General features: G+C 41.3%; 1 protein-coding gene across 4 annotated transcripts in view; it reads right to left on the reverse strand.

Moving 5' to 3' along the window:
- The window catches only part of FAM20B (FAM20B glycosaminoglycan xylosylkinase), a 43,317-nt gene extending 19,095 nt beyond the window's left edge, over window positions 1-24,222 (reverse strand). Inside the window, exons 1-5 of one of the 4 annotated variants that reach the window (XM_070474018.1) lie at window positions 24,070-24,222; window positions 20,894-21,112; window positions 11,057-11,560; window positions 5,430-5,516; window positions 1,584-1,693 (exon numbers count right to left, since the gene is read on the reverse strand). In XM_070474018.1, coding sequence (XP_070330119.1) covers window positions 1,584-1,693; window positions 5,430-5,516; window positions 11,057-11,433 — 574 coding nt within the window. In that variant the 5' untranslated portion in view covers window positions 11,434-11,560; window positions 20,894-21,112; window positions 24,070-24,222. Of the gene's footprint in view, window positions 1-1,583; window positions 1,694-5,429; window positions 5,517-11,056; window positions 11,561-19,611; window positions 19,727-20,780; window positions 21,113-24,069 lie in introns of those variants that run through there. The other 3 variants (XM_070474014.1, XM_070474017.1, XM_070474016.1) reach the window with 3 other exon arrangements.
- Window positions 24,223-24,788: the final 566 nt, after the last annotated feature.

Here is a 24,788-nt window from a genome sequence, read left to right on the forward strand (position 1 = left end):
TCCATCCTAAAATTCACACAGTGAAGCCCCAGTATGATAGTACTGGGAGCTGGAATTTTGGGGAGGAGGCCTCATGATAGGATTAGTGTCTTTAATATTCAATAAGAAGAGACATGAGAGAGCTGATTTCTCTTTCATTCTATCTCTGTCATGTAAGGATACAAAAGAAGATTGCTGCCTGTGAATCACAAAGAGGTCTCTCACCAGACCCCAACTTTACAGGCATCCTGGTCTTGGACTTCCAACATCCAAAACTGTAAAAACAATAAATCCCTATTCTTTAAGCCGCATAGTCCAAGATACTTTGTTACAGCAGCCACACTAAGACACTGCCCTATGCTGCAGGGTGTATGCAGAAGCTCTCCCTAAACGTAACGGTTCTGTGTACTTCAGGTCTGTGCCCTTGTCTCTATTTACCTCTTGCTATTTTGCCCAATGCCCAACCTTCTACGCTGCCTGGATAGCATATACAGATTCTTCAATACTTAGTCAAAGTGTTAATAACCTCCTCTACACTCCTATTTCGGGCCTCTCCCTTCTCCCCACACCTTGCACAGTCAGTATAGGAGAATTAACCTCCATTAGTCTCTAGAGAGCGGGCCTATTCTTGACCTCCTCTCACCCATCAGGAATGCATGTTTGCCTGAGCATAAAATTGGACAAGCAAAAGTGATTAGAAAATATATGAAACAAATCAGTGACACTGTATGCTTCTGATTATTTCTAAGAACGGCAGAGCCGTAGCCTGTAAGTGTAAATTCTGAACGATGAATCTGTCACAAGTGCTTTAAATATTCAGTTTCATCTCATTATAAATGTAAATACATTCACTCTAGCAAAGCAAGGTGAAGTTCATCTTGCAATGTCTATTTCAACAGTCATATCAATGCAGAGCACTGTGTTATTGAAAATGTCACCATGAGGAGGCTCAGACTGGAGACCACAGCACCTTTGAATTCCTCCTATCCTCACTGTGTCTGCAAGGAGAACAAGAGTGAGAGTTCTACGTAGACCCCTCAACTCAGAGCGTGACAGTGGAGAACAGAGGCCAGAAGGGTGGCAGTCAGTTCCACACACAATGAGCTACAGGCTGACCTTCGCAGAGTAGGAGGCGGCAGTGGTGATCTTCCAGGCCCAAGTACAACCCTACAAGGGAATTTCTGACCCTTTTACAGAGCCGCCTTAAGGTTTGCTCAATTTTCAGGAAACAGGACACAGTTTCCAGGGAAGTACAGGGGTATGAAAGAAACCATCAAAGCAATGATATACAGACAATAATTGATTTAGGCCAAAATTTGATTTTGAGATTTAAGATCAAGCAGAAGGAAATAAAATTATTCCCTAACTACACTAGCATAAATGATCTCAGTTCCAACTTCATGCACAAAGTGCACATTAGGGAAAACTTCCCATTTCCTGCCATCTACCTTTAGATCTATTTCCCCCAGGAACCTGAGAACAAGTTGCCTGCTTTGCTTTTGCATTCCCTTGAGTTCTTCAATTCCTAAAAGTCATGAACAAGCTTGCTCTATGATGATTTATTAACTATTGCCTTATCTAAACGTCCTCTATAACCTTCTTACCTACGGTTAGGAAGGTGCTCAAGAGCTGCTCCGTGGCAACAGGCTTGATCTCTGTCCGCAGATTAACAAATCTGCCAACCACCAAGGGAGCTCGGCGGAAACCTAGAATCCTGGTTTGGAAGGTTGAACAGAAGAGAAAAATCTTTGGGGATATATTTTATTTTTATTTATTAAAAAATTTAAAATATATATATATTTTATTGAAGTATATTTGACTTACAAAGTTTCAGATGCATAGCAAGGTGATTTAGTTATACATATATGCATATATTTGGAGATGGAAATGGCAACCTACTCTAGAATTCTTGCCTGGGAAATCCCATGGACAGAGGAGCCTGGCAGGTTACAGTCCATGGGGTTGCAAGAATTGGACACTACTTAGCAACTAAACCAGAATACGCATATATTATTTTTCATATTATTTTCCATTATAGGTTATTACAAGATATTGACTATAGTTCCCTGTACTGTACAGTAAATCTTTGTTGCTTGTTGTATATCTATGGTGATGTACTTTAAACAGTAGGGGTTTTTTTTTTGGGCGAATTGAACAGCTTATAGGATCTTAGTTCCTTGACTAGGGAATTCCCCAGACAGAAATCTTAAAAATCACAGTTAATCGTGTTAGGTGTGTAAAGGTACTGTTGTGTGTGTTAGTCACTCAGTCATGTCTGACTCTCTGCAACCCCATGGACTGGAGCCCAGCAGGCTCCTCTGTCCATGGGGATTCTCCAGGCAAGAATACTAGAGTGGGTTACCATGCCCTTCTCCAAAAGATACTGTTGATTGCTGGTAAATATTTTTCAGAGGTACATATATTTATGAATTTAATACCGAGATGTAATTGACTGAAGATAAATCTGGCAAAATGTGAGCAACTGTTAAACCTAGGCAGTGGGTCTATGGGTTCATTATAATGTTCTATGTTTGTTAGAAATTTTTCATAATAAGATTTTAAAATAAATTTAACAAAGCATTAAAAAAAGATTGGGCCTAAACCCACACACAGTTTCAAATCTTTGCATAAAACAGAATACTGATAAAAAACTATACAAATTAACCTAAAAGGATACACTCATAGGACAACTTAAATACAGATACATTTTAAGATACTTCTAATGGTCTCAAAGTGCAGCCTTATGGTCAAGCACCATCATTTTTTTAAAAAAGGAAATTTTCTTGCTAAAAAAACACACACTCCCTGAAGAAAAGTTGGAGGGGCAGAATTCAGAATACACAGAACATTTATGGAAAAAAACTAAAATCATCCATAATTCCACAATCCAGAAATAACTAGTGACAATTTGGCATTCGACCATATTTTTCAGACATGTATATACAGATACATACTCACTCTTGTGTGTATATACATAATTGAAATTATACTATGTGCAATTTTGCCTCCTGCTTTTCACTCATCATTGCATCAGGAGCCTTTTCTGACTCTCTTAGAAAGTTGTCTTAAGGTTTCTACAATTACAAATGACGATGCAATAAACAATCCATTGTTCAGGGCTGCTGACTGACTCTCTATCCTAAACTCATTCTTAAAAAAGCTACAAAAGCAAGGAGATCAACAGATCTATCGAAATAACATAAAAATTGAGAGAACCTTCTGAGGCCAGAGGAGGGGGTTAAATCCTAATGTAATGGAGAAAAAGCAACTCAGAGCAAAAAAGTGTAAGGAGCACGGGGTGGGAAAGAAAGTGGGGAAGTATCTTTTCTCCCCACTGACCACTGTCAGACCAAAGAAGAGCATCCATTTAATGCTGGGAAGTCATATTCAGTGGCACCTGAGCCTGGCTGGGGCAGTTAACAAAAGGGATAGGGGTCTGGTCAGAGAATAACTTTCAGAGGGAGGGAAGGGCTTTTAAATACAAGACACCAAAGCACAGGTCATAAATTGAAACATTATTTATTTAATTAATATCCAAAGTAATAATTTCTGTACAAAGACTACTTCACTCCAAGTTAACAAATAGGTGCTGCGTTGTGAAAAGATGAGGAGGTATCTCTGCCAATAACTGGTGGAATATAAAGGAACAATGAGATACCACTATACATATATCAGATTAACAAAAATTAGTATGTTGGGTAATATGAAATATTGGTATGGTTATAGGAAAAAGATCTTCAGGCACTGCTTGTGTCATCAACAGAGAAATAGGAAAGGGATTAGGGATGAAGAAAATAAGGAAACAAATAAGGTCTTACAAAGACTGATTCTAATGTGCAGTTAAGTGATGAGTAGGATTTATACAACTCTTTCCCACTAGGTCTTAATAGGGGCAGTGAAAATTCATGGTATTATGAATGAACATTCATTTAATGTTCCCTGTCATTAGATGTTTAGGTTGCTTTCAGATTTTCAGTACTGAAAATGCTACTAGCTAAGATCTTGCTATATGTATCTTTGAATGTCTGATTCTCTAGAGTACTTTCTAGAAATATCTTCCGAGAAATGTCTTAGATGTTTGCATAAAAAGGTAGCTATTCATTCAAAGGGTATGAACATGAAGATTCTGGATACATGGTGCCAGAGTTCTTAAAGATGGAACCAATTAACAATGACACAAGCAGCATATGGATGCCAATCTATCCCTGCCAATAAAGTACTGTCTTTTTTCTAATCTTTGTCACTTTCAGTAGGAGAAAACAGTATCCCATTATTTCACTGAATTTTTTTTGGTCGCATTGTGTGGCTTGTGGAATCTCAGTTTCCTAACCAGGACTGAACCTGAGCCTTCCAAAAGTGTGGTGTCCTAACCGATGGACAACCAGGGAATTATCTGGATTTTTTTTTTTTATTTACTGGTGAAGATGAACTCCCTCTGTCATATTTATCAGCAATCAATAGTTTCTATTCAGCCAACTGTGTTCTTAGTCCATTTTCTACTAGTGTTTTAGAGTATGTATAAGATTTTATAAACTTATATATTAAGGCTATTAATGCTTAGATTATATATTAGATTCAGGTATTTTCCTCCCAAGTTAGTTTGCTTTTAAATTTTTACATTTTTTGACATATGAGTTAATTTTTTTTTAGTTGAATCTACTGAATTTTTGAAAATTTATTTATTGGCTGCAGTATGCGGGATCCTAGTTCCCTGAACAGGGATCACACCCATGCTCTCCTGCAATGGAAGCACAGAGTCAACCACTGGACCACGAGGAAAGTCCCTCTTTGTGATTTTTAAATTATTGCTTTTATACCTAGAAAATCCTTCCTAATCCTGAAAAAAGACAAAAATTCATCTTTATTTTCTTCTAGTTTCCTTATAGATTCATTAAAAAAAATATAGTGAATAATTTCTTTTAAAGTCTATCAACATGCCCTGATTAAAGAGCTTATCAAAAGGAGCAACTGGGACACTAGACAATTCAGTTACAAGAATCCTGACTAATCACCGGCTTAAAAAGTTTTCCTCACTAACTTACACATTTACAATATCCTGGTTATTGAAGCTGTGCATATTTTGTATGAAAGAAAATAATATTTACATATATGTCATGTTATGTTTCCAGCATATGAGGATAAATGAGTATTACTTAAAAACAAAATCAAAACAAAACAAAAACCAGGACTGCCAGGCCCAATTAATGACCAGTTCAATTTAGGGATTTGAAGTCAAACTTTGGTTTTCTTCTTGCCATTTTATTTACCCTAATAATGAGGCACTCATACAAATTTAGTGGAAGCAATCAGTTATCTAAAGTAAGTTAACAAGTCAAAGTTATTAGACTTTTTTTTAAAAACTACACTCCTTTGAAAGGAGTCCACAAGTCCTCTCCAAGGTATTTTTAAAACGAAATAAAACGAATGGAGCCCACTGCGATTACACATACCTGTCCAAATGAAAGGCTGCTACCTCTGCATTGTGTCTATCATAACCAGCATATGGCTCCCCTTCTACCACATAGTCCCGGTTATACCTGCAGAGTGAACGGGAAGCACAGATGTAGACATGAATTACATCAGTACCAGCGGTGACAGTACAAGAGGCAGGACAGAAACTCTGCAAGCCTGATTTCGTTCTAGTAACCTTCTCTGTCAACCCTGAGAACAGTCATGGGTTAGCAGGGATCACTAGTAGATGACGTGAAGATGAAGTGGAGAAGAAAACTAGAATTATACATCTACTTCTGCAATCACTCTATGAATAAAACACAGATGTTATTTCTACCCCTCCTAAAGACTTTCAATGGAGCTTAAGTAAAACTATAAGGTACTTTTCTGAACTCTTTGTATCTTTAGCACAGTGCTAAGTCTATAGTTGGTGCTTAATAAATGTCTACTGAAATGTCTATTAGACTAAACTGAAATAATGAAGACAAATATGTAATTAAAAGGTTTGCTTACCAGAATGGCTATGGTAAGGCTTATTAAAGAAGTTTAAATTTCTTGGGGAAAACAATGGTCCTGATATGCTTCAGGTTTTGTTAAATAAATAGGAAAAGGAAAAATTTTAAAAAGTTATCTGAATAACTATTCTAAGTTTATGATGATGCAGTGAAAGGAATACTGCAGTGAGAGTTAGGTAAAGCTCTGTCATTACCTGCCTGGATAACCTTGAGTAAAACCCTTCTTTTCTTTGGGTCTTAGATTTCTTATCTATAATATTAGGGGCTGGATCAAAAAGCAAGTTCTAAGATGTCTTTGTGAAGAGCTGACTCATTGGAAAAGACCCTGATGCTGGGAAAGATTAAGGGCAGGAGGAGAAGGGGGCGACAGAGGATGAGATGGTTGGATGGCATCACCGACTCAATGGGCATGAGTTTAAACAAACTCCAGGAGATGGTGAAGAGCAGGGGAGCCTGGTGCACTGCAGTCCATGGGGTTGCAAAGAGTCAGACACAATTTAGTGACTAAACAACAACAACGAAGATGTCTTTCATCTCAAACTCCATTCTGATGATTTATATCACATGCATCACATAAATGAATGATAATGAAAACTGGCATATTTCTTTCTATTAATTATATAAAAAGAAACAACTTAAACTTGTTAATGGGAAGAACTGAACACAATTCACCTATGACTTCTACTGTTCACTTGCTTTTCCTGAATCAAAAGGAGACCTAGTAGGCATTACAAGACAGAAATAAGTTGAGAATGATGTGAAGAGGAGCCACTTCACTAAGGTCACTTGGATCTCCAATGCTGAAAAGGCCATGGGGAAGTGAGAAACAGTACTATAAGGCAGTGACCTTCAACATAAATGACCACAGAATATAAAGTGAAACCATATTCATAAAACACATTTTCAAGTCAAAGCAATGAAATATTTATGTTAGGAGAGAGATGTGCCTCAACACCTGGTTGGACACCAGTTTCTTCTTAGCCTGGTCAATATACTCATGAATTTTTTTGTCTCTGGTGTCAAAGCATCATTTAGGCTGCCCAGGATTACACCTGCTACCTCCAAATTAAAAGTCTCAGTTTTTAAATAGGACTGCAGCGAAAGCTGACACTATTCAAGCATTTCTCTCTCCACTACAGCTGCAGGTGACAGGCCTGGAATACTTTATTTCTCAGGACTCCAGTGGAGTCACAGAAGATTGTGGTGATACGCAGTCCACTCCTTTCAGTGAAATGTTAGAGAACTTTCCAGAACATGGAAAGGCTGCACAGAGTGAAATGTAAAACCCTAGAAAAATTCAGAAACTTTGGGAGTGGGCTGGAGAAACAGCAAGGGAAGGAAATGGGAAAGGAAGAGGAATCAAAATGAAAGAACTGCACTGGAGTCCAAAGGTCTGAATCCTTAGTTCATGGTTTGGTTTTTGTGAAACATGGAAGTCAGAACCTTGGATCTCACTTTCCCCAGAAGTAAAACTAGTTAAGACTAGTTGATCACCACGGGCCCTCTCAGCACTTCCCATGATCCTTCACCTCTCCCAAGCTCTGGGCCCTGGACAGCTTGTTCTTGTCCCACCATAACTGCAGTTTTTGCCTATGAAAACCAATGTACTTCCAGAAAAGATACAGCTACATTAAAAAACAAAATTACTTTTATAATAATGTAAGGCAAAATGTGTAAATAAAGGCATGACTGTATTCCTGTATATTTCATGCACTATACAAATCTTCCATCTCTGACAGGAGGACATGGACAACCAGGCTTCAGAAATGCTGAACCACAAGTGGCTGTTAAAGAAAGGTGCATGTCTCAACTCAGCAGGAAGGACTTAGATCCTCCTCTCAACAGAGCAATCCATCTTAAGTCACTGACAGAACAACGAAATTCATACAGTAACTGCCGATAAATCACTCCTACCCTCCTGGTGAAGGACATCAGAATGTGAACAAGGACATTAATTTGCACTTACACTAGGACTAAATAGTCTCAGAGGCCCCTGGGGTCAGAATAGCAATTTGCTGGGTGTTTTCAGACTGGAGTCAATTTCTACAAGCACTTATATGTGCACCCACTTTCCCCAGCCTGCGAGAGTGCCAGGTATAATCAGCCCAGGTCAGTGTGTGCAGTGACTAGGGTGCTACCACCCACTGGAGGGGCCTCAACAGCTTGCAGGGGGTAGGAGAGGAACAACCCTGGAGCCGAGCATAGACAAGGGCTATTTGGGAGATGATGGGAGATGAAGGGGCTGCCTTGACAAGAATAAAGAGCTGGGTGGAGAGAGGAGGACCAGGATGTTGGAGGCTTGGCCATTAGGCTGTGGAGGCTGGGTTTCACTGGTGAGTAATGGGAATCCCTGGAAGTTTTAAAGCTGGGGAGCACAGTGATAATATGGGTATTTGGGAGAAGAATGAAAGTAGTTTTCAGGATGGTCTGGAAGAGGAAAGTAATGAGAAGGCTGCAGTGGTACTAAGAGAGAGGAGATGAAACATCAGTGACTAACGTTAGCTTATGCATTTATCTGCTGCCACTTCCCCTTCTCACTAGTCTGGCCTCTTCCACCCTCCATTTATATTATATCTTGTCTGAACACTGCAGACCTATCTGCAAAACGCCTGAACTAACACTAACATTGCACACTGTCAGTAATATCTGCCTTCTAACACTTCCTGCTGTCCTATCTCACCTTTAATTTACCAGTGTATAAACAGTGGGTGTGAAAAGGATATCCTTTTATTTAAACACAAGCTGCCTGCAATTCATCTCTTTTTACACAAACTTAATTCTTGTTTTTAGTTTGCTTTCTTTCCATCAGTCTGCTTATGCTGCTGATCGCTCAAGCTACAAATCAAGAGGTCAGGGATCACATTTCAAAAGAAAACTAGCAAATTTTCGAAAATGGATGATCCATGTCATCTCTCTTACAGGACGACAAACAAACATGAGAGGCTCGCGTGTGTGAGGCAGGACCCCAGCTGCTCTCACCCTGGCAGATCCAAATGCCAGCTCCATGTCACTGCAGGGTGGCCCTGTCAAGTTACCCTTCCTGCGTCTCAGTTTCTGGGTCTGGAAATAAGCACCGTAACTGTCCACGGTTGTGATGAAGGTTAAAAGCATTAACATACAAAAGTCCTTAGTGTAACACCTGGCGAACGGCGTGCATGCAACAGAGATTAGATTCACGGTCCACATAACCATGCTTTTTCCACATTACCTAATTTCCACATCTTCCACACCATACCTCCCAGTTCCAGGCAAATGGAGATCTCTTCCGTTTCTGGAATCCCAACATACTAGCTCTCTGGCTGCCTATTATCTACTGGTATTTGGATCATGAAGAGAGCTAAGCCAACTACTCTGGTCACAGTAAGTTTTTGCACATCATCACCCCATGTTTCTTCTCCCACTCCAGCAAGAGACCCCAAGTTATCTGTTATAATTCTCTCCAAAGCTGCACTGAGGAATGAAAAAAAATGTTTAGCCCACAGATAATTTCAGACCTTGCAAATTTTGAGAAAATACACTGGTAACTAATTCCTGTCAAAAGAATATAGATTACCATCATGTTAACCTATTTCAAATTCATATACACACAGAAAACTTAAAAAATAGTCATACTATAGAATTGCCATACAAATCCTCTCTGTAGATCCTTAGAGAAGCCCAAAGGGATCACTGTTTAATAGTATATGAACTAGCTCTTTCTCCAGTTCAAATTTGGACTGAGGCAACTAAAATGACTCAGTTCCCTGCTTAAAACAGACAAAAGAAACAAGGTATTACTACACACACATTAGAATGACCAAAATCCAAACCACAGACAACACCAAATGTTAATGAGGATGTGGAATAACAAGAACTCTCACTCATAGCTGATGGGAATGTAAATTGAAACAACCACTTTGGAAGACAGATTGGTAGTTTATTACAAAATTAAACATACTATATAGTCCAGCAACTATGCTCCTTGGTATTTACCCAAATGAGCTAAAAACTTACATCTACACAAAAACCCGCACATGAATGTTTACAGAAGCTTTATTCACAACTGCCGAAACTTGGAAGTAACCAAGATAACGTTCAGTAGGTGAATGACTAAACCAAGTGTGGTACATCTACACAATGGAATATTATTCAGGAAAAAAAAAAAAAGCCATCAAGCCACAAAAAGACACAAAGGAACCTTAAAAAACATGGTGAGAAGCCAATCTGAAAAGGTTACAAAAGGTATCACTCCAGCTATATGACATTCTGGAAAAGGCAAAACTATGGAGACACTAAAGAGATTAGTGGTTGCAGGGATTCAGGGGGAGGAGGGAAGAATGAATAGCTAGGACACAGGGGGCTCTGAGGTCAGGGAAGCTGTCCTTTACGATGGTGTAACGGTGAATACTCGTCATTGTAAGTGTGCTAAAACTCACAGAATATACAGCACAAAGAGTGAGCTTTAACATAAACTATGGACTTTAGTTAATAAATTAATATTGGCTCATCAACTGTAACAAAGGTACTAATTTGATGGAAGACGTTAATTATAGGAGAGACTGGGGAGGAAGAGCATGGGCAGATAGGAACGCTCTGTACTTCCCCCTCGATTTTTCTGCAAACCTAAAATTACTAAAATAAAGTAAAATAAAATAAAGCCTATTAATTAAAACAAAACCAAAGCTCAAGTGAAAGAATCATAGCTTTAGCACTAAAAAGGACTTACGTTACCCATCCAAAACTCACTCCAACCCTGGGTAGCTCCTACTCCACAGCATTTCTGACACATGGTTATCTGGTCTTTAACTGTACACTTACATTGACAAGTTGCTTATTTCCTAACCAATTCATTTTGTATCTCTAACATCTGGCACATAGTACTTGATAAATTTAGAAATCAAGGAGAGCTCTCACTGTAAAGTGTTCAATCTAATATAGTACCAAAACATATTCCTGCAAGTTTCCCTTACTCAAAGAATCATGGAACATTAAGAGCTAGAAAAGACTTCAGAGACCTTCACATCTCTCCCTCCCATTTTACTGAAGAGAATAGTAGGAGGTGGGGATGAGCACTCAAACAAATTCCAGGTGAGAACCAAACAGCACAGATAACTTCCAAGGTGAAAACTTACCGCTTAGGTTTGAAGACAACTTTCTGTCCTCCTTCAAGTATCAGTAAGGCTTTCAGTTGCGTCCCTTTATAGCCCACATCAGCTTTAATGATTTTCTTGGTGGCCATGGCATGCAAGATTGCTCCCAGCTCTGGTGTCTCTTCAGGGTACACTTCCCGGGGAACCACCCACTGCGCTGCAATCTGCCAGGGAGACTGCAAGGTGTGGTCCAGCTTGGGCACCAGCTCCACCCGCAAGCCCGCCATCATTCGGTGAAAGGCCCTCTGGTCCTCCCGGTTGGCAGCTGATGTATCTAAGTTGTCAATCAGGAAAACTTTGGTGAAGATAAAGATGACAAGGAGAATTGCTAACAGCACGACTCGCTGCTTTAGCTTCATGTTGACCTCTTTTCCTTCTCCCCGACCACTCTCACTTATCAAGGAGAGCAGGTGGTGATGGTCAGCAAGGAGACTCCATGATTATACACACTGGTCCATCTCTTCACTGAGGCGCCTCCCACAATTCCTGCAAGCCCAAGTATAAAGCACAGTTCATTCAGAAATTCTATCCTTCCACCCCTAAATCTTTTGCAAGCCTCAAAGAGATTGCTCACCCTTTTAACTGGACTAATCCTATGTCTGAGAAGACCCAATAATTTTGAATGAACTGGTCCAAGGAAAGATGTAACAGTTAAGAACTAGGTACACTGAAAATTTTAAAGCAAATACTCCTGTTTTAGTAGGGTGCAGAGCCATTCCGGAGCCACTTGGATGGCCACCAATTCTTAGAAACCAAAACAATGAGAAAAAGCACAAAAAAGTTAAACACTAAGATATGTATAACTCCTTAACTTTCATTTATCTTTCAAAACCCATAAATGACTTTTGATTATCCAAAACCACTGGTATTTGGTAACTTTCCAGTTATTGTCTCCAAATACAAGTATTATGACATATTATAAGACAAGAACTCTTCAAAAATGCCAAGAGGGTACAGAGGAGAGTAATAACTCACTCTCTGAATTCAAATACCCAGCAAGCCTAAACATGTCATATCTGCTGCTCACATACTGAAATGCAACACCCAGACATGTATCTCTACTTATCAGTCTTCTACTGATTATTTTTCAAAATTAAAAACCCTGTAAAATACAGATAATCAGATCTGGATAAATTAAGCAAAGAAAAAACATATCCCTATACCATCTGGCTATTAGAAGAACATGACCAGAAAATTAATGAAACCTGGTACTATAGCAACATGACTAAATCTGGACTGGTCAGGCACATAACAAAGATACTCATGCTATAGACCTAAAGAAGTGCTTCCTGTGTGGGGCCCACCACACTGGTCAGTTCTCAAGCTGAAAGAGTCCAAATACAAGATTTTTTGCCAAGGTGTCAAGAACATAAAATTCAATCTCATTTGCATGCTGACAGGCTGCTTTCCACTCCAGAGGGCCATTTAAAAACATGCACAAGCTTGCTCTGCTATATGCCTACAGGCAGCACTGTGCTGGGCTAAGGCAAAGATGACAAGAAGACAACAGGGTGTTGCTTCACTCTCCAATTCATTTAACAACTCAAACTATTAATTGGAGAAATAAAACCAATACAAAAGATGGGGCAAACGATTCAGGCTGAGCCACTCCCAGTCAAACTGGAGACTGCTCCCCTATTAACAGCTGGAAACACATCCCAAAACAGTATACTAGAGCAGCAGTGTGTTCTAAGGGCAGCGCCTTGCTGAGAGCTTGCTGACACAGTTTATTCTTGGTGATTAACCACTCCCATTTTATTTTCAGGAAGATGGCAAAGTGAGAGTCGAATTCAAATTCTAATTATCTCCAGCCACCTGTTCCGTTGCATCATCATCTCCCAGGGAGTATATAACACTATTAGCTGAAACACAGGCAATTCAAGTGTATCCAAAATGTAATTGTGATGGTATCAAATTTGGTGTAAAACTCAGTAAAATAGTTCTCTATGATTACTGATAACAGCGATGCCAGTAGAACAGATTTCAGAGATTTCTGCTAGTCCTAACATGACCCAAACCACACAAATTCTTCGGTTATTTGTTCAACAGTACAGATCTCTGCCTGCAGTGGTAAAATGTAATGTGGAAATCTCACTGTGTCGGCAATCTTTTCCTTAGCCCCTCCAGCTGCAACGCTACCCTGGCATAAAGGGGTCAGCTGAACAGCCTTTCATGTCCTACAAAACCCTCCTCAGGACCAAAGTCTGGTTAACCCGAGATCCTAATGATGCTGCTCATTTCATTTAGAATGAAGAAATTCCTCCCTTGTGTTATATAAACATATCATATCTAAACATTTAGCACAAAGGTTGGGGACAGTGAGGGCTTTTTTTTTTAATCACCAATACAATGAGAAGTTTGAGTAGCTCCAAAATTCAGACAAAACAAACTGAGCCTGTGTGCTTTTAAGTTCTGAAATCTCATTACCTTTTGATGGGCCACGGAAGAAGGCACTCATCAGTTCAGGGCTGCAAATACTTCATCCACTCAACTAAGAGCTATTAAGTGACTGAAGGGTTCAACTGTTACCTCACTTCACTATTTACCTCTGCAGATTGGTTGTGAGGGTAGGTTTGAAGAAGGGGCTGAACAAGTTTTTGCGTTTGTGATTAGTCACCACATCCTGGTAGGACAAGTAAGACTGCAATTTGGCTCTCCGCTCAACAACTGCCTGGCATGTCCACAGCCACTGACTACATTTAGTGAGGGCACCTTTTATTGAATCCTGAAAGAACAGCCTGTTGGACCTGCATGTCTTCCAATCCAGAATAGATAATGCAGCAAAATCATTTTTCCAATCACACACCATTTGTGAGCTCCATGAACCCCTCAGCAAAGCGATGATGGCGTCGGCCAGTCTATGTTGCTAGGCACCACTGTCTCTCTTCCCTCCTCACTTGTCAGCTTCCGCCAAAACAGAACATGAACATGGTCCCCTAGGTGTCACTGCTCACTAGAGCGCTCTCAAAATTCCTCTTGCTCTTTTCTTTCCATCTTCTCCTGTTTAAAGCCTGATCTAGCTTTCGAGGACCATCTTCAAAGCCATTTCTGGTCCCTCCTCACTACAGTCACCTCTCTCGTCTTTGGGCCAGTACTTAACTACATTCTGCCGTATCCAGTGTCTTCTTGTAGATTGTTCTTAATTCCCCTCTCAGAACTCGGACTCCTTACTGATCTTACCTACTTCTGCACTCCCTACAGTGCGCAGCATAGTAAGGGCAGATGCCTTTTCCCCTTAAACTGAACAAACCACTGCAAATGAGGCTTTTCAAGTATCTCAAGACTCTGCTGTTAATGTCCTTCAGTACTGTATTCGGTATCAAATAAGTGTGTATTACCTGGCACATTAACTTAGCTATCTTTAATCAGCTACCCATTTTTAGGCAATATACTTCTCCACTGACACTAGTCAATTTAGTTGGTAGTTTCGGAGGACAGTCTTTTTCTGAGTAAATACTGACAGCTCAGAAAGAGGTTTTCCTTTAGTTGGAAAGCTGCTACTCCTTCAGCCTACAAGGCAAGCACAAAGATATTCAAGAAACTGACAATATAGAGTTTTTTAGTGGAATTTCTACAAAAAAGTCTGTGAGTTTGCAAGATTCCTTTCCAGGAAAATGTATTAGATACGCAATATAGAATGATTCCATCCTCCAATGATGGTAGACTCGTTTCCTCTTTACAGTGATCCCCTCCTCTCCTGTTTCTTTGAGAGGGGAGGGTACCCAAGACAGAGCTTCCATACTGTATTATCTTCTTTAAAACAGCAGCATACTATATACTCTGCAAACTGGGTTTCTAAGAGGATCCCCCATTTCAGATACTAAGGAAATGAAAGCAAGATCACTGGGTATATTCCAAATTATTCATGAAAACTTCTCTTGCATTCTCAGGAGGCTGCCTGCTCTATTTCATGCCTGCACCGCCTCATATAAATGCCTCCAACAGTGTAACACTGTCCAGTTATATTATGGTCATTTATTTTAATGTTTCTGTTATGCGGAACAGAGCCTACCTCAAAGAACAAATAGACTCAAGGTAATAATATAACACAAAAAATGTTCCATATAAAAAAGGCAGGGCTAATGGTGGTCTTCACACTAAAAGCTGGCATAAATTCCCACACTGGAGTTGTGGAAGACAGAGGTTTATAAGAAGTCTTCACACTGAACCCTGGTTTCACTCTTGGCTCTACCAGTGAAATGAGGCTTGATATGGAAGCTGGTATGTCATTCTTCTCTCTCTTACACACACACACTCCTACATATACGGTAAGTGTTTTATAAGGATAAACTTATGACTACATTGTAAATTGTTTTGGGAGAGAAAATAGAGGTTTTACAGAAAAAAGTGAAGTCATAGTATAAACACTAGATCCCTCTGTTCAAGAATCTGACTGATGTCTGAAGGAGCATATACAGAAATACACACTGGTGCAAATATCTGTAAGCCACTGTGTGATAAAATTCAATGTATGTGACTGCTGAGGAACATGAAAAGACCTGGTCCCAACACTTACTACCTTACCAGGGGCCACCAGCAAGGTGGCTTGCTTATAAGCCACCAGGAAGGTTCCAAACCTCATTAGTAGCTGTGCCATCTTGAGTGTCCCTTTAATCAAGAGACCTCACACTACTTTACCTGAGGTCACAAAGAAGAAATCCCAACTTCTGTTCAAAGCAACCGAAAACAAAAGCTTCAGTAATACTTGTTTTCTGTGTTTTCAATTCAATGGTCAAATCAAGTTCTTACCACACGAAGGGAATGCGAGACATTCTGAGAGTGTCAGGTACCAGAAGGAAAACATTCAATATGAACATTTCACATAGAGGGCAATTAACAAAGAAGATGGTGAAGGGGGTAGGATTTATTATATAACTAGCATATTATCATATTTACTCACACAATCTCCTTGCCCTTCATCCTGAGTGGAAATCACAAGGACAATTTCACAAACTTCTTCTTTGGTCATTGCTGGTTTCAGCAAACCTCTGAAGGTTTGGTAAGCATAAGAGGCAAGACCTGAATTTAATTATGAGTTTCCAAGTGACTGTCTACAAAGACAGAAACCAACAATTCTTCCCATCAAGAAGTGGAATCTATTTTTCCTTCCCTAGAATATGGTCTGGCTTTGTAACTTGCTTTGATCACAGAATGCTGTGGAAGCGGCCGAGTGCTAGGTGTCTTAAGAGACCTAGCAGCTTCCATTTGGGACCAAGCTACTATGTAAAGCGGCTGCTCAGGCTAGACTACTGAATGATGAGAGGCCTGGTCAGCCCCTAGTTATTCTGGCCACCCCAGCTGAGAGCCAGATACATAAGTGAAGCCATTTAGGGCATTCCAGTTCCAGCTGAGGTCTCAGCTAAATCCAGCCACCCATGTGACTCCAGCCAATATCATGTGTGTAGAAGAACCAATCAGCTGGGCCCAGCTGATCTGTCTAAGTATGAGAAATAAATCATTTAGTCTTAAGCTACTTTATTTGGGGGTAATTTGTAAACCTAACATTTTCATGTCTATTCTGTCCATATCAACTATCTGGGATATATATATTAATTAACTATTTAAGCACAAATAAAAATTGGATTAATAAATAAAGTCTCTTAAAGGTAACAAGAAAAAAATAGCACCTCAAATGGATCATTTACTAAAGTCCATTTATACACTTTAGAGCAATTAAGGCTAACCCCACACATTCACAGAACTATACACACCCAGGTTATAAATTCTAACCTTTAAACTCCAGTCAAAGCATAAATAATAGCAAAAATTATAACCCTTTAGTACCAAAATAAAATAGTGTATTTCCACCTTGGGGCAAGACTGATATAATGCCCTGTTCAATTGGTAGTGACCTTAGAGCACTTTGCTACATTATTATTAGCTGCCTCCTAGAAATAAATGCAGCCTCTCCTGATGGTTAGTGACAATTCTTACAAGTAAAATAAAGGGCATTCAGAAATCTTCCTGCTTAGCATTGTTAGCCTCTAGCTTAAGAAGTCAAAACCTCCAATACTAAGTGGTATCAAGTGTTCACTACTTAAATAAATCTCTATATCCTCAGAAAACCAGTCCACTCCTGTGCTGCCACCACCAACTACAGCAACATAATATTATTCTTTCTCATCTTCAGTTGGGAGTCTTCAATTGAAACAAAACCTAGCAACAAACAATATTATTAATCAGTATCTACATATAGTTTTCCTTTTCGCTTAAATAGGTTAATTCACCTTCTTTCTGCTAACTTCCCTGGGCCTCCATTTCCTTATATGAAAAATGAAATACAAACACTATTACCTGACTCACAGAATTGTTAAAAATGAATGGTACTACCAGGTGTATTGTGCTAAAACTAGTGCTTGGACAACTCATAGTAGTTGCTTGTTGGTCATTATTACCATATCAAAAACCCAAAGATGAATTCCTGAGAAGAAAGAATGGCAAAGAAAATAACCCTCATTGGTTATGCTGTCTTCTGGGTTTACACAGTCAGGGGCTGAATACATATGTTGCATTACCAAGAGTCTAGTAACCTTATATTTCTGAAGCAAAGACTTCCCAAAATTTGAGTAGGTAAGACTGTAAGCTAGGAGGTATCGTCAGAGTGGATGCCAGGTGAAGCAGAAAACTAGGAGGTTATGTCACTAATCTGGCCAACCTTAAGCCAATGTTTTTCTCTTGTCTACAAAGTTCAATTACACCACATTCAATGTAAGTGAAACAGATGGGAAGCATGAACTTTTTCTATTTCACGAAAATGGCTGAACAGAATGCCCTTCACAATGTTCTTCAGTTTGGAAGATTAAATCTGTGTTTTAAAGGTGACAGCTTTGCATGTCCTAGAGCAGCCATGAAATTAAAAGACACCTGCTCCTTAGAAGGAAAGCTACAACAAACCTAGACAGCACATTAAAAAGTAGAGATATCACCTTGCTGACAAAGGTCTGTACAGTCAAAGCTACGGCTTTTATAGTCATGTATGGCTGTGAGAGTTGGACCATAAAGAAGGCTGAACAGTGAAGAATTGATGCTTTCAAACTGTGGTGCTGGAAAAGACTCTTGAGAGTCCCTTGGACAGCAAGGAGATCAAACCAGTCAATCCTAAAGAAAATCACTCCTGAACATTCATTGGAAGGACTGATGCTGAAGCTCCAATACTGATGCAAAGAGCTGACTCACTGGAAAAGACCCTGAGGCTGGGAAAGACTAAAGGCAATAGAAGAGGGTGGAAGAGGTTGAGATGGTTAGACAGCATCACCAACTCAATGGACATGAGTTTGCGCAAGTTCTGGGAGTTGGTGATAGACAGGGAAGCCTGGCGTGCTGTAGTCCATGGAGTTACAAAGAGTCGGACATGACTGACAGACTGAACAATAAAGCTTTTAAGATAAGCCCTGGAATAACTTATGAGTACAGAAAATCGAACTTCTACACAGTCCAAGTCGGTTCAAGTGTTATATATTCCTCAGTTTTCACTTCCACTTAAATATTTATTCACATATACACACTTGTGTTATGTGAAAATCTCTAACAGTTCCCTGTGAAGGAAGGAACTAAAATGATCACCAGACATTAATGAAGTATAAGGTAGACTTTTTTCCTGGGTGTGAGAGTAAAAATGAACAGGCAACAGAGTGTTTCCTCCCTCATTGAAAAAAATTCAATTCCTGCAACCTGTCCCATTTAAATCTTGATCCAGGGGAATCCTCTAATGATTTTTTTTGAAAAGTGAAAAGAAAAAAATTTCAGCTCATACTGCTGAGCTGAAGCAGTGAGATTTGTTCTAAAAAACCAACAGAGGCAGTGTTCACTCATCTAGAAACTCTGTGGAAATTCCTAAGAATTTGCGTTGTTTCAAATGAGCCAGGTATAATGAACTTTGCTAAGTTCTAGGTATTTCACTGCTCAATTTTCAGATCTAACAATCATTTAAGGCTATACAGAATGTGATTCCTATATACTGTAGAAATATGGAATTTCAAATAACAAAAGAATTTACTTCAAATTTCATGTTTTCCATCTTTACTGTTCTTGAAAAGGTATGTAAACTTCATTCAACAGTAAAAAGTTGCATGTATGAAAAAGTATGTAAACTTCATTCAACAGTAACACCTCACACTTTTAACCTTATGTTCTAGGGTCAGTCAAGCTCACAGGCTACAGTTCACTTTAGAAATAGGAACCCTAAGCAGGTCTGTGCTGAATTATGGCTGAGTGGCTCCCGGCACGATCCCTTGTTATGCTGCAGCTGCTAAGTCACTTCAGTCGTGTCGACTCTGCGCGACCCCATAGACGGCAGCCCACCAGGCTCCTCCGTCCATGGGATTTTCCAGGCAAGAACACTGGAGTGGGTTGCCATTGCCTTCTCCCTTGTTATATATGAATATAAATACATATGCACACATACATACACACATATATTTTTTGGCAGCCTGTCTCCTCTACCCTACTGTGTATTCCTCAAGGACAGGGGATATTTTACTTTCTTTGTAGTCAGAAGTAAGCTAGTACAGTTCAGGACACATGAGATAAACACTTACTGAATAAAAGGAATGAAGAGTGAGCAAAGTAGAGACCCTTATGGTTTTAAGAATTTCTTCAGCTCTTTGGTTTAAAGGTGACCTCTTTTTTTAACCAATATAGGGAAACTAAGTCCTGTAATGAATTCAAATACACATACAGTAAAAATGTTGAAATATCAAATATTAATACCAATTTTATACACTCTATTTTATTTATTTTTTTATACACTCAATTTTAAACTGCTTCCTTCTATATACCTTGCTTCCACCTTTCACGGCCATTGATATTGCCAAGCTGGTGTCTGGTGTTGGTTGGGACTGGGAGTAAAGATGATTTGGAAATGCTAAGAGGAAGATGGTTCAAGACATTGTCCAAGAATGATACATGACAGGGCTGGAACCAAGCTTTCAAGTGTTATTGGCAATACTTTCTGAAATGAGAACCAACACTGCTATTTCCATATCACTTTCTTTTTTACATAGAAAGAACTACAGGGACATAAACGCACCTGTATAGAGTGCAAGTTCATTATCTAAACTAACGATAAGAAACAAGAGAACAAAAGGTCTTTGGGCAGCCAAAATAATGGTCACAAAATTCATCCACTAATAAAGAAAAGCCAGGCAGACCCTCACTGAGCTTATTCAGCTGTTTTACATTCAATTTCAGGAAGCAGAGTTATCTGGGTTGCTCCTCCACAGAAGACTAGAAGCTGCAAAAAATTTTAAAAAGGGCAGCAGGGACACTAACAGCAGCAAAAGCATAGCCTTTTCACCTCTGAAAGAAGAGACAAACTAACTTCTGAAAGCAAATTCAAGAATTCAAAAAGCGGAAGGGGCAAACAACCTACATATGTCAATCACCTCCGAGCCCTGCAGGATTACTGTCTGTAACCATAATCTCAAATTAACAAAGGTTAAACTACATTGTTTAAAAAGCAAACGAAACATAAAAAAAAAAAAGATTTTTGCACACAATATCCTATTCCCACACTGATAATATCATATTCCCATGCTGGTATCGATATATAAAGCAGAGTCAGCATTCAAGAGCAAAGAATGATGGAAATGATAGACTTCACTGCCTCACCCTGTTCTTGGTTCTGTTCCACATTCATAATTTCATATTCCTTGACCTCCTTTCAAAATGTACCCAAATAACACCATCCCCTCCACAGGGTAGTTACCTTGCCAGAAAGCAGACTCCCAAACACACACGCCAAAGCTCAGTGTCTCTTTTCTGCGTCAGCCTTCATTTCATATCTCATACTAGTATGACAGATACACCCCTCAGACTGACCATGTCCAGAGCTGGGCCTTCCCTCTCCTGATTCTGGATATGAACAACAAAATCACAAGTGAGAGCTTTGTATTACATTCTCTCCTAGATGGCTCTAGCAGTCATGTTGACATTATAAGTTGGTCAAAAGCTGGTTTCAGTTGCAAAGTAAGGTCTTCTGTTTAGTACCCAAGGTCTGTGCCAATGAATTCGTCAGTCCTTGAGGGTCACAGAGGCAGTCTAAGGAAGGAAAAGAGGGAGAGATTTACAGGTGTGGGATGACAAGCACTTCAGGGAAGGATAAATCCCCTCCCCCATCCCCAATACGAAGGACCAGAAGATGGACAGTCAGGGTCAGTGATACTGGCATGGTCAACACCAAGAGCTCGAGTTCTACTAGTGCAAAAATAGTGTCTACCAGACCAACTGCTAGGTGAGCTGAGTCAGAGCAGGCTGCAGGAGCAAGTCTATGAAGCTGCACCCAGGTTGCTGGTGGCGAGAACACCACCCAATCACACAATCAGATCTCAGGGCAGCTCCAGCAAGTGACACCCATTACAGATACCCATCTCAACTGAACTATTTTCAACATGAATCCAAAACAATTTTCTTGGTTTTTTTTTTTCTTGTAAAGAGGAACTAAACAATTTAATATCTGCACAAGGATGTGTCCTCCTCCCTCATACTGTTTTCCATTCATTCATTCAACCACCAAATATTTACTCCACACCTACTATGCATTATACACTCTCAGGTACAAAAAACAAAGCACATCAATCATTATCACTACAACACCAAACTGTAGTTTCTCATTATAACTGTACTTCCAACCAGGTGGCTCAGTGGTAAAGAATCCACCCACCAAAGCAGGAGATGAAGGTTCAATGTCTGGGTCGGGAAGATTCCCTGGAGAAGGAAACAGCAACTCACTCCAGTACTTTTGCCTGGAAAATCCCATGGACAGAGAAGCCTGGCAAGCTATAGTTCAAGGAGTTGCAGAAAGCAGACACACTTAGCAACGAAACACATTGTAACCATGCTTCTCTGCCCCAAACTACCTGGCACTTAGTCCCAGAGTGGCCTGACATCAGCTTCAAAAGACAGTCTCCTTTTTACTATTTTCAACTGTGGCCAGAGAATACAAAGAGCAGCCTCTTAATTCTATAAAGAGATTGTAGCAATTGCCAAGAGACAACCACCGTGGCTGCTATTTTTAAAAGTTATCAATTCAAGAGTTGAAGCATCTGGCTTCAGGGTTTACGCCATTAAAACGATGGGCACACAAAGTGAAGGAAGCTGAAGACTGCCCCGTGAGCAGAAGAAACAGAAAATTTCATTTAGAAATTCAAAATTCAGAAAAGATAAAAAGCAGAAGCTTTAACGCTGTGTGAAAGAACTGGAGTCTACAAAGAGAAATCAAGATAATGGACTAAAAGTCAAGAAATTATCAACTCAGCATAAAGTAACTATTACATAAAGGAGTAAATGATACGAACAGTGATCTGTTTGTTCCCTATTTCAAAGTATCCTGGGCATGTTTTCCAATTTTCATTCTTTAACTAAATTATGGCTACTTTCCTAACTAGTTCCAGAAAAATAGGACAAACCAATGTTGCATTTTTATCAGTCAAACTGAAGAAAAGCTGTGAGCTCCAAGATTTCCTGATCATCTTTTACCGCCATTCATTTCTATCATTGCACTTTAATGTGAGGCAGAGACTCTGAATTGCTTGTCTGTGCCTCTTAATTCTCTTTTGACAAGCACTTTCAAAGGTGGAAGGACCTCCAGCTGACTGACTGCACTGAAAGGTTCTAGGGGCCAAACTCCATCATCTTCACAAACTTCAGAAGTTATTAATTTAACATAAATCGACCTTAGACTGGCTTTAAGGCTAGGCAAATAATTTAGCATCTTTAACATCTGTATCTCAGATTCTCAAGGATACGTTTTGATGATAAATAACAATATATGTAGAAGTGCTTTAAGGCTTGGCTCAAGAGTCCTGCATAAATTCAAGACACTGAGGTCTCCAGCCCAATTTAAAATAACCCCAATGAAATTTACACATTAACTTACAACACAAGGAGGATAGAAACTGTTAATAAACAGTAATCATAGTTACAGTTCTACATAAAGTCCTGCCATTTGAAAGCTAAAAGATCCCACATTCCTATTCCTTCTTTTCAAGGTGAGAAATCAAACCTTGGCTGGGTGGGGATGATACTGATACTTGGCCCTAGACTCAAGTTGCTGTATCAAGCATTTCTCATTTCCCAGAATTATAAATCCTCACTCCTCCAACCGACGATATGGCCGTTTAAAAGGCTAAAAAATCCTTAATGACCAATCATGTCTTGTCCCCTCCACTTTCCCTCCAACATCCTCTACCGTTTCTCGTCCTATCCAGGAGACCTGCAGGTAACAGAAGCCTGATTAGAATGAAACTCTTATCAGATTTCACAATCAAGGACGCAACTTGACAACTGCTCACGCTGATCAATGGCAACGTTTCGGTTCTCTTTTAATTTGGGGGGCCACAGCACCCGGAAATGAAATCTCAAGCGCAATGCACTTTGCACAACCGTATCGTTTCCGTAAGTTGTGCCCTACTGCGAGCGCGGGGTGCACGACCCCGAGGGGACCGCGGACCCCTAGGCACGGTTACCCTGCCTGCCGCCTCGGGCCTGGAGGTCACTTGCGCCTCACGGCCACGAGGTGGGCCCGCGGGCGCGCGATCCCCCCACCCCGGGCCGCCGCAACGGGCGCTCGGCAGGACACTAGGGCGGCACCGGGGCCAGTTGGCTCTGGGGACGGCGTCCGGGCGCAAGGGTGGGTCAACTCGACAGACCCCCGGCTTCCCGAGGCGCCCCCAGGTAAGGCCCGCGCCTCAGGCGGGCCGAGGAGGCGGCGGCCTCGGTCGCGTCCCTTCAGCCGCTTTTACGACCGGCGGGAGCCCGCTCAGGGCCAACGAGGTGGGGCGCCCGGCCCGGGCCGGTCTCTAAGGCAGCCGCCGCTCGGGGACCGCTCGGGGCACCGGTGCCCAGCCCCTCAGGGAGGCGCCCCGCCCTCAGACAGCCCCCGCCCGGCGCGCGCCACGCACCGCGCCCCGCCCGCGGGCCAGCCCGCACTTTCCCGCCTCGCCTCACCTCGCCAGGGGCGGGGGTCGCGCGCCCTCCCAAGCCCCCCCGGTGCTCACCTGCAGGGCCCTAGGCTCGCTCCATGGCCGCCCGCGCGGTGCGGTGCGGCGCGGCCCCGGCCGCCCCCGCCGCCTCCGGGGAGGGGCAGCCCCACGCCGCGCTCACCGCCCCCAGCCGCCGCTACTGCGGCTCCCGCCCACCCCTGGCCCGGCCATTCCCTGGCCACCTCTCCCGGCGCTAAGCCGGCGGTCCCACACCCACCCCCCGCCTCCGCGGCTCGCGACTGTTGGTACCGTCCTAGCCTAACGCCTTTCCTGCGGCCAATCCAAGGGCTTCTTCCGCGAGGCTCCGCCCCCCCGCCCCGGTGGGCGGGTCTACTGGACTCACTCCGGACCGCCCTGCTTAACCCTTTGCGTCCCGGGCCGGCCCAGCTTAACTCTCTCGACGCCGACTCACGCCTCTCCTGTTTCTCCCTGCCGCCCCACCCCGCTTACATAAATTGACCTCTCACTAGCCTTCGCTTTTTCTGTCCTGGTTTTCGTAAAGCAGATAGGCAGCCAGGCAGCGGGACTGGAAGCCGCGGTCCCTAAGTTCTATTTGTGAGAAATAGTTTCCCTCCTCCTTTTACCCATTTTGCCTCCACTTCACTGCTTCTGCCTGTGCAAAAGTAACCTCCTACCCAAAAGAGGCCAACCTTCCCATCATGAGAGCTCTTCCTTTGGACCAGACCAGAGCTCCCCGCAAACATTTTGCAGCATTTAACAAAAAGTGTGACTAG

The sequence above is a fragment of the Odocoileus virginianus genome, chromosome 11 (genome assembly GCF_023699985.2).
Source record: "Odocoileus virginianus isolate 20LAN1187 ecotype Illinois chromosome 11, Ovbor_1.2, whole genome shotgun sequence".
NCBI classification, from domain to species: Eukaryota; Metazoa; Chordata; class Mammalia; order Artiodactyla; family Cervidae; genus Odocoileus; species Odocoileus virginianus.